We start from the raw sequence: 12,402 nt of genomic DNA on the forward strand, positions 1-12,402 counted from the left end.
CCGCAACTGCCCTGTGAAGGAGCCCTGACCCTAGCAGCAACAAGCAATGTGGGTATCCGATGTTAAATGAGATGACTCTAGCATTAATGTATTCAGATTTATTATCTGATTGTGTCTAAGACTGTCCCACTTGGTGTGTGTGTGGGAGGGTGTGCATTTTTAGGTTTGGTAGTCCCTTTGAAACAAGATTCCCATTTCTCAATATCAAACCAAAGTCAGTATGACAGATGGTATGAGAGTTGGCTGTCCTGAGTCTATCCTGTGCATTGCTAAAAAGGCTTGTTTATCTTCTGCACCCTGTGATGTCCTGGAGGTATCAGCGTTTTGTCATTTGACTTTGTTTCCATCATTGCTCTCTGCTCAGATTCTGCCTCCTATCATCTCTATCAGTTCTTAGGCCAAGCAGAGATTTCTGCTTCCAGCTCAGTTTAGCTTCAAAAGCTCCATATCTGCTGTCTCATGGGCAACGTCTACATGCTCTCATAAACCTGTCAATAGGTCTCTGCGTGAGTAACCTCAGCAGCAGCCATACAACAGCACACCTGAATAATACCCTTGAATTCAAATCAAATGACAGCCTCCTGCATTACTAGCCAGGGTTTGCTCTACAGACAGTATTCTTAGCACTCCCAAACCACTACCTTTTCCACTTAAAATGTTGCATTGTATCACAAGTGACAGAAAGGAGAAAGCAACACTGTCCTTCCTATTTAGCAAGCACACACTCATGTTCTCAGCCTGCTTTGTTCATGTCCGTTCCTAAGGAAATGCAGTTCAGTCAATCGGGTCTTGGGTAGCAACAGAATTACTGTGCAGGCTGCCCTATTATGGAAGAGGTCTAGCTTAAAGAGAGGTTTGCTTATGTGATGATGAGCAAGCTGGAAAGGTCTCTCTGCTGCTAGCTTGATAAAAAGAAAACAAAAAGTAAATTATTAGCAATAAAGTCTGTTTGATTAGGTGTCACTGAGAGAAAGAAAATGCCATTTCATGTCACTTTTTAGAAAGCACAAGGTGTGTATCTTTTGGGGGTGATTTTGCTCTTGACTAATCTTCAGATTCAATATTAAAATCTCAAACTTCCCAAAGGAAAGAGATTCTGCATCTTTTAATGAAAGATAAAACAACAATATAAACATACACAAATTTACAGAGAAAGGATCAACTTTAATACATCTGGAGTAAAAGGTGTTCTTTTTTAAATATGGTATAAAAATAAATGCAAGAAACATTAACAGAGAATATACAGACAACAGACAAAGACACAGGCTTTCTTTCTCAATGTGAATACATCAGTGAAATGAAACCTTCTGTGCTAATTTATTGTGCAATAAATGTGATGCCATATGTATATTTATTAATATATGCATATTTTACATTTCTTCCAGTTTTTGATTGACGTATTTTTTTTTAATAAACTGTGCCTAGCAGAAGCTTTTTTTTCACTGTACTTGAGCTTGCAGAAAATAAAAAGACACAGATCCAGCTTGATATGAAGGAGGAAGTGAGCAGACAGTTTTCGAAATGGAGGCATCGAAAGGCTAGATAGTCCCTCGGAGTCTGTAATGCCTTAGTATACACAAAAGAAAACAAGTCAGGTCCTTGCTCATGCAACATCTTGTTCTACTGTCCTCTGAGTCAGGCAATCAGTGAGCTACAAAGTATGTGTAATGATTTGAGTCTGCTTCCATGCTACAAGGTGATCCTTTTAGTAGGACTGCACTAGACTGGTTAACCTCTTTGATGTGAGCGATTTCCCCTGAGGAAAAGATAAAAACAAAAAACAAAAACAGAAAACAGAGGCATGATCACTGCAAACCTGTTCATCAGCAACCACTTAGCGTTGCCACATCACTGTCAAATAACTGGGGGCACCAACTGGAGTCTGTCATATCTTAAACCACAGGAAGCCCTTACGATTAAGCACCTGCACTGCCAGCCGGCCAGACTGCTTCACAGAACAAGACAGCAAACGTAAAGGCCATTTTGGAATGAGATTGGTTTTGGCTGATGAGAAACTAATGCTGAGGTTTTTGCTGTCAGTCATACCCAGAATTTGAAGAAGGCTACAAGAGAGAATGCCTTGTGCTACAAAGATGAATGTGCAAACTGTGGTACTTCTGTCACAAAAGACAAAAAGCTTCTTTAAAGTTAAGGTAAGAAACTAGGAGGTAGATTGCATACAGGCAAGAAAAGCTTCTTCATGAATGCAGCTATCAGTTTGCTGAGACCATATTTACTATTTACAAGGAACACTGGTCAGATATATTACATGTGACCACGTAAAACTGCTTTGAAGGTGTTTGGATTTCCACATTGTTATTTTCCTCATCATTCCTCCTGCTGCAAGGATGAGGTTTCAGTTTTTTAGCAAGTTCTTTTAGTAAGGTATAATGACTGTCCCACAAGAGTTGGGTCTACAGTGTGAAGCAGATAGTCTAGGTAGGGTATGTCACCATGATATATTTCAGGCAGATTTGAGCTCTATCTGAGCCAGACAAAAGCCGTGAAACCACATAACAGTAATGAGCTCTCCTAAGGCCACACAAAAGGAGTTAGCTCTCCTAGGGCCATCCTACGATGGCTCTCATCCAACAGAAGCAGAGTTGGCACAGCAAGCTTACATCACTCCTCAAAATACCACAGGCATACCCTGATAATGTAACACAAATTGATTCTAAAACATTAAATAGAAAGTGGCTCTAACTCTCCAGTTAGATATTTAATACTTACATTTATTGTATTGTTCACTTTAGGTGCACAACTCAGAAAAATAAAACTGATTTCAAGGAGACTGCAGTAAGAAATACCGTAGCTATGGACAGATTCTACATTTTCTGCAGTAAATGAACTTACTCTTGCATATCAATGAATCGTTAAGTCACCTGGTGTATTATAACTCAGTAGAACTACACAATTTCATATCTATTGTTATTATCAATTAAATTTATGCTCACAGGGATCCGCAAGTTGGTTTCAAGCATTTGCTCAAATGCAGTATATCAGGGTGGGTCTTCACAAAGGGGAGAAGAACTGTTTTATTCTTTGTGTTCTGAAATACGAGTTGAGCAAATCAGGATGAATATTTCCCCTACAATATAATTTTGAAGGGACCTCATGATCTGCAACTCATGAGGTTGGCCTGCTCATCCATCAGGTTCACCATGTCACCTGACAGTGTTAATGCTCACTTCTTCAGAAGACAAGAAGTGTCCTTCCTAGCACGCTCTCTACCCTGTGTCTAGCTTTAACGCTCTTGTTTCCTACCAACATTAAATTTATAGCTTCTTGACACCTGTTAGCCCTTGGACTATGTAACAGGTAAGCTGTTATAGTAAGACATCTTTTTCATCCTTTTGTTTTTTAATAGTCCAAAAAGTCTCACCAGCTGTGTGACACTGCAATACAATTTAAAACAGCATGCCAAAATTGTTTTGTTAGGTGATTCATGATTGTCAGCCTTGGACATAATCTCGGAAAATATTGAGCATACAGTTATCTTTGCCTTTCATTAATATATTTATGCTTAATTTTACAGGTCTACAGTCCTGTCTCCTTTCTGTAAATATGCATGAGTTCTCTTTAGTACTGAACTGTATAAACCAGTTAATTAAAACAAAACCATTAAACCAGGAATTCTCTATTAGATATTAAAATAATTTCGTCAATACCACACCGGAAAGCTGTATAAACTCTTGTAGGATAAAACCTATGAAATAATTTTTTATTCTTATCTGCAATAATTGATTATTTAGGACTTGTAAATTCCCTGGATTTTTTAGATGAACTATGAACAAATTCTAGCATCTCAGGAATGAACTGTGGTATCACATAAACCAGGAAGTTTTGACCTAAAAGCAAGCCAAAACCTAGCTGTTAGTTAGTTGATCTAACTTGTATTCTACACATTATTTGAATTTTCCTCTAGAGACATAGTGAGCTGTCATGACAGTTTTTTTCTGTACTCTGCATCACTTACTCCCTGGTTATTGCTGATCTTTGGAGACTTTTTCTCCTAAGCCCTACACTGATGAGGATTTCCCTGCCTCAGAGAATATTACACTTCTTACAGATACAAAGCCTCCATCTGAACAACAATAATGTATGCTCTTTTTCCAAGTATTAGCAGTTCTAATTTATCTTATAGCTGGAAAAGGGACAGCTTAGAAGATACATCCTCGTTAAGAGAGGGTTGATTCCACACCGATTCCAAATCATACTTAGTTGTCTGATTGGGAAAATAAGCTTTTAATACACAGAATCCATAGCAGCCCCTAATACAGAATTATCCCATCTTCTTATTCAGATCTGCAGGGATTTGTTATTTTCCATGTTACGGAATATTTCTTTCAAACTCTGTTCCAGAGAATAATTTTATTTTAGCTCTGTGTAGTAGGGTTTCATAATTATCACTTCCAGGAGATTTCCAGATTTACTCAATTTACAGACTGATGTATGACTTGTGGGTCATAATTTAAGAGCTAAGCCTAGATATTTCTTTTGATACAATGTTAATAGCATTTCCATAAGCCAAATTTGGATTTGGGAAACTACACCTAACAGGCCAGTTTTGAGTGGTGTGGCATAGGAAAATGTTTCCTGAGGTAATGAGATAAAGAACAATTGGAAAAGAAGTTGGAAGAAGTGGTAGATGTTTTCTGAAGAATGAAAAGGAGATCCTTAATAGTTTCAATATAGTCTTGACATCAGCATTTAGAAGTATATGGTCAAATTCTAAAACAGGATTAGGATTTTTGGCTGCATTGGTGCACTTTGGACATATGAATTGAAACTATTTAACAATTTTACTAATAATACACAAGTCAAAATGAAGCCCTGTGCAAGGGAGTGGAGTATGAGGAGGCAGCACAGCAGCTGGAGTGAACAAGTACATCTAAGAATACAAAATTAATTAGCCTCAATTGTTCAGTGTATTAACTCTTTAACACAGAGTTGTCCTTACAATGGTACTTTTATAGAATTTAGGGGGAAAAACGTGCTGACTGACCTATTTATGCATCATGACACTAACACCTCAAATAATCCTGCAAACAAGTCAGCAACAACTTCAGTACTTACGTGTTTTATAAGAAATCACTATGAAATTTATATAGGGACAGGAGCTGAAATGTATGCTAGAAAAAGAACAAGTCTTTTCCTTTTAGAAATCAATTCTCTTCCTTTATGCTAAGCAACTCCAGTGGCTCCTTTTTCATGTTTCTTTATTGCCAGCACAGATGCTACTCCTCAGGACCAATACTGGTAGAACTAGAAATAAAAATTCCATGCATCTGACCAGGTCTAACAGAGACAGTGTGAACCTTGCTGTGAGCAAAATGAGATGCAGAGTGAAAATCAACCTTTCTTGCTCTCAACTGTTCCCCATCTGCTCATGTGTGACACACCTGCAGCACACTGGCAGCTTGTCTGGCATCAGCAAGGAGAGCTCCCTGGTGACATCACAGTGCACCACATCCAGAGCCAATATATGAACAGCCCCTAACAGAAACACATCTGGACAGGCACAGGAGCAGAAACAGTAATTGCCTTTCCAAGAGTAGGCATCTCTTGCTCCTCTAGCAGAGGGGAATAGTTTTAGCACCACTCAGGGGGTCAGGATTCTGCTGTGATTTCCACAGCAGTACGGGACACTGCTCTCAGCCACCCATGCAGGTGTATTTCACTTTCAGACGTGTGGGGAAGGGGAGGAGGTTAGCATTCACTGAATTTGGGGCACAAGTTGTCAGCACAACTGCAGCGTTAAGTGGTTGCATGGACAGGAAAATCCTTCTGCCTATCGTGGGGGTTTGCAGTTCTCTGTTCATTTCTCATTAGGGTTGTACCTGGAGTGGTCCGCAGACAGGAAACAGTGGCTGAGCGACTCTTGTTCCTGTTTTGCTCAGTCTAAATCAGATGACACTCCTCATTTCTTTCTCCTTTTGCACTCATCTTTACATTTACTGATGAGCTGCTGTCATTTGTGATTGACCTAGAAACTCTCGCCAGATAGGGTAGTTTGAACTTGAGTAACCACCTGAAGTGTGGTGTAATTCCCAAGATTTTCCAACGCACCAATGCACTAGATGTATTTTTAGCATGTTTGTCCTAGGCCTGAGCCCTCAGGTTTCTATACCTTTCTGTAGTTCTTATTACAAATAACTTGACTCAGGTAAATGTTTGTCAGCTGGGAAATGGCAGACACTGGCCTAATACCTGAACAGTATGTACTGGCTCCTCACTTAGACTAACCTGGCCATGCAAGTGCTATTCCTCAGCTCTTCTCTTCCAGCACAGAGCACAGCAGCTTAGCGCCAGTCACTGCAGAACAGGACAAGAAGGCCAGTCCTCCCTGGCATGTCCTACAGATGCTCTTTTTGATTTTCCTCTTTAGCCTGGGCATCATTCCTAAAAAAACCCCTTAAAACTATATTTTTGGAGAATTAGTCCAAACTAAAAAAATTCATTTATTTCATCAATTAAGGCAAACAACAGTAAGCCACCTCTTTCCTGAAATGGAAAAAAGCCTTCATTTCTACAAATTCTTCCTACTTTTATTATCATTTCATATATGTCAAATAAGAAGCTTTGTAATTTTTTTTTTTCCAACCAGCTATTTTTTGGTTTAAATTTTAGGAATAACCTGTAAGTAAACCCAAAAGTCTAATTAGGATTTCTTCCAAGACTGTACATTGAGCATGGGATCCTGCATCTGATACTGCATTGAAGCTCATCGACAATGCTATACTCAACAAGAATTTAGCCCTTGACAGGATTTCAGGGCTAGATGGACTTTTGGTCTCACACAGCAGGGCCTTGTGTGCATAAATTTTATCTGTTCATACAGGGAAAAATCTTGCATAGCAGATGAAATTGATATATTATCTGCCTTGTTTCTCAAGGGACAGATTTTAACATGACAAGAGACTACACTGGTTTAAGCATTTAGAAAGTCTACCCCGCACTGCTAAGACTGGGGAAGCTATTTTTATGAGTTTTAATTTCCATCTCTAGATAGAAGCTAGAAATGGAATCTCTCATGATTTCCTATGTCATGTTAAGTGACATTGGACTGAGCCTCTGTGAAAATGTGCTGTGTTCAATGGCCTTCACATTTCACATCTCAAGCATGAAATGTTCTAATGTTACTGGTTTGGAGGGGGAAAATATCACAGGACACTGGTGAGCACGTTCTTCCAGCCATGTGGGAGAAGACAGCTGGACTGGATAAGGGTAATGTACAATATAATGGTTTTAATCTCAGAGTTATTAAATGGAGTCTTCGTTATGAGGTTATAAGTGAAGATAATTATCATTTGATGGCTCTCTAGCTTAATATATGAACCGACTTTGGTCAGTTTTCAGAAAACATCTCAAACTTGCAACAAGCACTTTTTTTTGCCTTCTCTGTAATTTGGCAGTGATGGATGAAACTCTGACGCTGATGTCTGAAGCCATGACACCAACACATGATGATGGAGAGTCTCTCCCCAGGCAGCTCTGAGGCGAGAGACTGTACCTGCTTGCCCTGCTACCTTGGTTTCTGGTGGGACAAGAAAATTTGCCTGGGGTTGGAAATGAAATTAGCTCACTCCCCTGTAAATAAGAGCCCTTTGTTTCAGGCTTCCAGATTGGTGATCGCAGCTGAGCATTAAGCTAGTGCTCACAAAGGTGTCCTGCTCATACTACCAGTCTGTCACTGCCACAAATTCTGTGTGCACATGAGAAACTAAAGGCAAAAGTTTTCCTTAAAGGATATCCTTGTTTTCATCAACATTATCCATGTATAGTCACCTGGGGGTTTTGTTTGGATTTGTCTCTTTTTTTTTTTCCCCCTGTAATGTAGATGTTAGTATTTGAGGTGAAGGAAGCTTCCTGTTTTTAAATTTTTCTTTTTAATATGGAAGTTTTTCCCCGTGTAAATTTCTTGGGGAAAATTCGGTTTTTAAGTGCCTCAGAAAGAGCTGATTTCCCTCTCTCTACAAGCAAGCAATGAGATTCTCCTGTTCCCTGACTTGGGCATTTAGCTTCCCTATTTCCCTTCATTTCCTTGGGGAGCTGCAGGTGACCAAACCTTAATTATTCTCAGAAGGAATCCTTAGCTGGCCAGCTGACAGAGCACACTGTCACTGCTCCCCATGCCTCTGAGTCAGAGCTGTGACACTTGTGGTTGCCCATGTCACTCCAAGGCAATGCACTTAATCGGTGGTATCATTCCAGTAGTGCTGAAGCGTGTGTACTCCATTTTCACGCAATACTTGCGAGTGTGAATACATGAGGCAAATGAAGAAGAGCTTTGCTTACTACTCAGAGGCAAACTATGAAGTGTTTGATAATAAACAGACATATAGCAAATGCCAGTTTGCTATTACTTTGTCTATGTTGTACGTGAATGCAGACCTGTTTCTAACACTATTCATATTGTCTGTTCCGGACTGCCGAAGGCCTTATCAACTTTGTGCTATAAAATTTACAGAGCAAGCTAAAAGGCCAATGATTTTTAGCTGAGCATTTAGGGCTTTCATAAAGTGCACCAACTTGCTGAAAGTTTTCTGGAAAGAAAACACTCCAGTCTCAAAGGAATGCAGAGCTAGGCCTAGGGATTTTTTGTGTATATAGCTCCACTTTTATTTTTCCTGATCACACTAGAATAACGACTCATTATATTAGGTTATTTCCACTTAAGGAATAGTACAGAGAGATTGTTCTTACAAAAGTTTCTAAACTTCCTAGTTCAACATGCTTTCTGTAGCAAGTACAACCCACTTTCAATGATTACTGATCAGGAGCCTCTTATAGTCTCCATCTTAATGAATCAGGTTGTGAATTATAAGCTCATCTTTTCAGGTTCAGTCCCTAGACACAACCAGGATTGCTGGGTTTTTTTTAAACACTTCAAATGAAAAAAAAATTCCGTCTAATTTAGTTCAATACAAACCCAAATTGATATGTGACAAAAAAAAATACAGTGAAAATTGTCTAAATTTTTTAAACAATCAGAGAAGAGAAACTCTAATTTTCATCTCTAAATTGTTCAGAGACAACAGCATTTATCCATGTTGTAGAAGACCTGTTTTTACCCCTATTTTCTGTATTAATCAGAACAGATCTATACCACAGTCCGTCACTTCATATTTGAACCAGTTAATCAGTACACCGTATGATATTTTGAGAAATATTTCTCTCATCCCTGCCGCTTGGAACCACCGTACCAAGGTAGATAATTATGTGTTATACACTCATCATAACCAAGAATGAGAATGGAAAAACCAGGATATCTGATGGCAGGGGGTCCTGGGGCAGTGGGTGATGTGCGTTCAGTTGTCCTGGAGAAAAGGTTTGCATCTGGGCATCCCGTCATTCTAGATTGATTTGCAAGCCTCAGAGCTACTGATCTAATAGAGAATATAGATCTAGCAGTGACGTGTTTTGCTTTCATACCTGACCCAACTTGACAGACTCCACTCGGATTCACAGATAGGAGTTTGAGGAAAAGCAAACCACCGTTTTTATTTTATAGCTTGCTCCATGAAAAACAAATCACCCTCTTCTACTGAAGAAGCGTTGATGCTTCACATGCAGAAATCGTCACTCCCATTTCTAGCTCACAGCTGGTTTATTGGGCCTGCCTTGCATCTCTGGCATCTTGCTGTTCTAGTACTTCTGCCCTGAGATCAGCGCGATGAAAATCAGGCACGCCTGCAGGGCTTAATGCTCCAGTGTTTGCGTACAGAACCGCTGGTTCAGTAACGCTGCTCTGACAGTCTGTCTTCACTTTGTCCCTTTTTGTGCTGTACTCTCCTCACATCTGTCTGCAGCTTGCTATGTGTCTCCTTATGGTCACATTTTATGTACTCTGTACTGTCACTAATCCCTGATCTGTGGGCTGTTTAAACTCCCAGCAATAAACGTAGTTATTGCAGTTTGCCAGGCACTGTGACTGGGGAGAAGCCTGGCTCGCAGAGGTCCCAGATGTACTACCTAATTCTTTACACTCTCTTTTGTTAACACAGGCTCTTTTATTAGTATGGAACTTCCTATGGAATTATCATGTAATTATAATGAATAATGTTATCATGTACAATGTCGTTTTATAGATCAACCTGCTTAGACAACACACAAATCACACTGCAACATGCTATGGCAACACCACCATGCAAAATATAGGGGTTTTTGTTTCAAACATTGGGATAGTTTCCTTTGTGGCTGTTTATTTACTTTTTAGTGTCCTTTACTGACTTTGTCCCATTGAATCCAAATTTCTTCCTGATTACAGAGGATTCAAAGCATATTACAGGAAGCCTTTACCTATAAGAAAGTAGTTAAACAATTACAGTTTTGTTTTAACATGTAAGATATTCCCACAGCCTCAGAAAAAAATTGTTCTTTCACTGGGTTTGTTTCTTTTTTTGATTACTAGAAAATATATACATATATTTAAAATATTTTAGGAAATACTCTTGAGCCTCATTGTATGAGAGGCAGTTTCTGAGAACTGCTTCTCCTTCCCTAGAAACTAAAAAAACAAAAACCATGATCTTTGCTGAAAGCTCTCATATTTCTCATTTCAATGCACACAGTTCCATTAACCAGGTCACAGAAAAAGCCACGGATGCGCACACACACACACAGCAGCGTCACCTGCACAATTCAACAGACAATGCAAACAAACTTGAGTATAATCCAAGATCTTTCTACCTCTTTTCATAACAGGTTAGTGCTCGCCCTCAGTGTTGGTGTACAGTTTTTATGGCATGGGAAAATAGGGATGTTTCTGCCCTACAAAAATAAATGCGTTGAATGCTTTAGTTTGAACTTTCACAATGATTAAAAAAAAACGTCAAAGAAACTGGATAAATATAAAGAATCCCACATATCAGGAAATCAGTGGATCTTTTGGCAGGTGGCAAGAGAATGCCCACAGCAAATTTACCAGGCTTCATGTTTTTTTACCTTCGTAAGACAGCTTTTGAAAACTCTGTATTAAAAAAAAAAAAATCATTTCTTGTAGTCCATTATCAAAATGAAATCCCAGTCAAACCCTTGTGCATCATCACCATGAATTCATTCATCCTGAAGAAGCTGCGCTAGACATTAAGGAAGATGGGGAAATTATTACTGTTTATTTTTCCCTGTGCCAAATTAAAAAATTGGGACAAACTCTTTTTTTAGTAAAACAAAGGGAGACAGGATGGAAATCCAATATATTCAAGCTGTGTCAGTATTTTCGGAGGCACCAGAAAAAGAAACAACATCAAGAAGATTTTCACAGATTCTTTACTATTTTTTTTTTTTTAAAAAAGAGTGAATAATTTCATGCTCCCTAATGCAAAAAAAGCCCCCAAAGGTCCATTCCTCCATGTGTGACTATTGAGGTCGGTGGGAAAGGGACTAGAGAGGAGGGGTTGTAATGAAAGCACACTATGAAGTTGTCATTCCTAGGAAAATTCACAAACTATGATGAATACACTTTAAACTGTCAGGTTAGAGAAGCAAAAAGAGAAAGTAGGGATCAGTGAGGGGGAGGGGAGAAGGATGTCCCATCAGGTTTACTTGTCTTCCAAGGCAACAAACTTACCACATTGCGTGTGAATTTCTCAAAAGATGTTCGACGATCCAGAGTGTTTTCCAACTTAAATTTAAAATAAAATAGAAAAAAGAAACAGAAAGAAAAAGGAGGGAAAAAGCAAGAAAAACAATGGAGTAGAAAAGAATGATTGATGAAACAATGGACTGCAAAACAAAGTTTGTATAAATCAGGAAGCAAACACAGGTATGAAGCTGCAATGGGACTCTGCAAAACAGGGGATGGGCAAAGCAGATATAGTATTCGACAAAAATAGTTTTTCATGGTTTGATTTAAAAGAAACTGGTTTTACTTAAAAGAAAAACTGAAAATAAAAAGAAATAATGAAGTGCACATCTTGTGTTAATGAACTGACATTCACAAACTTAAGGACTTCACACGGACAGTTGTAGCTTTCTGGTATTTTCAACATCTCTCTCTATTGGATCTTCAGAAATCAATGTTTGAACAAAAAACAAAATCACACAGTACTTTCATATAATTTTAGCTTGTCATTATAAACAATAGAATGCTATGGTACTAATAACTACCTTGTTCTGGTAACGATCGAAGCCCTGATTTTACAATGGACAGGGCTCCCAGCCGATTCTAGAAGATTACTCTTTAGAGCCCACTAACAAAATTATCTATCATTCTAGAAATCTGCATTGCACACGGTGCTCCACATACTCTGGGCTATGTCTATCCAGAACTCATTCCATAATCTGGACTTTTCTAAGCAAATATTACATACCAAGACATGAGCCTCTGTTTGCTGAAGTGTAACAAGACCAGTCTTTCAAGTCAGATTCCTAGCCTACTCAAAACTGTTCATGTAATAA

The 12,402-nt window shown here is 38.8% G+C and overlaps 1 protein-coding gene across 1 annotated transcript in view; it reads right to left on the minus strand.

The window, feature by feature from the left end:
- Nucleotides 1-1,090: 1,090 nt before the first annotated feature.
- RGS7 (regulator of G-protein signaling 7) overlaps nt 1,091-12,402 on the minus strand; it is an 85,898-nt gene continuing 74,586 nt past the window's right edge. Inside the window, exons 14-15 of the mRNA XM_010141059.1 lie at nt 10,693-10,773; nt 1,091-1,756 (exon numbers count right to left, since the gene is read on the minus strand). Of these exons, the coding sequence (XP_010139361.1) occupies nt 10,699-10,773 (75 nt within the window). The 3' untranslated portion in view covers nt 1,091-1,756; nt 10,693-10,698. The remainder of the gene's footprint in view (nt 1,757-10,692; nt 10,774-12,402) is intronic.

Source organism: Buceros rhinoceros, unplaced genomic scaffold (genome assembly GCF_000710305.1).
Source record: "Buceros rhinoceros silvestris isolate BGI_N320 unplaced genomic scaffold, ASM71030v1 scaffold11948, whole genome shotgun sequence".
Classification (NCBI taxonomy): domain Eukaryota; kingdom Metazoa; phylum Chordata; class Aves; order Bucerotiformes; family Bucerotidae; genus Buceros; species Buceros rhinoceros.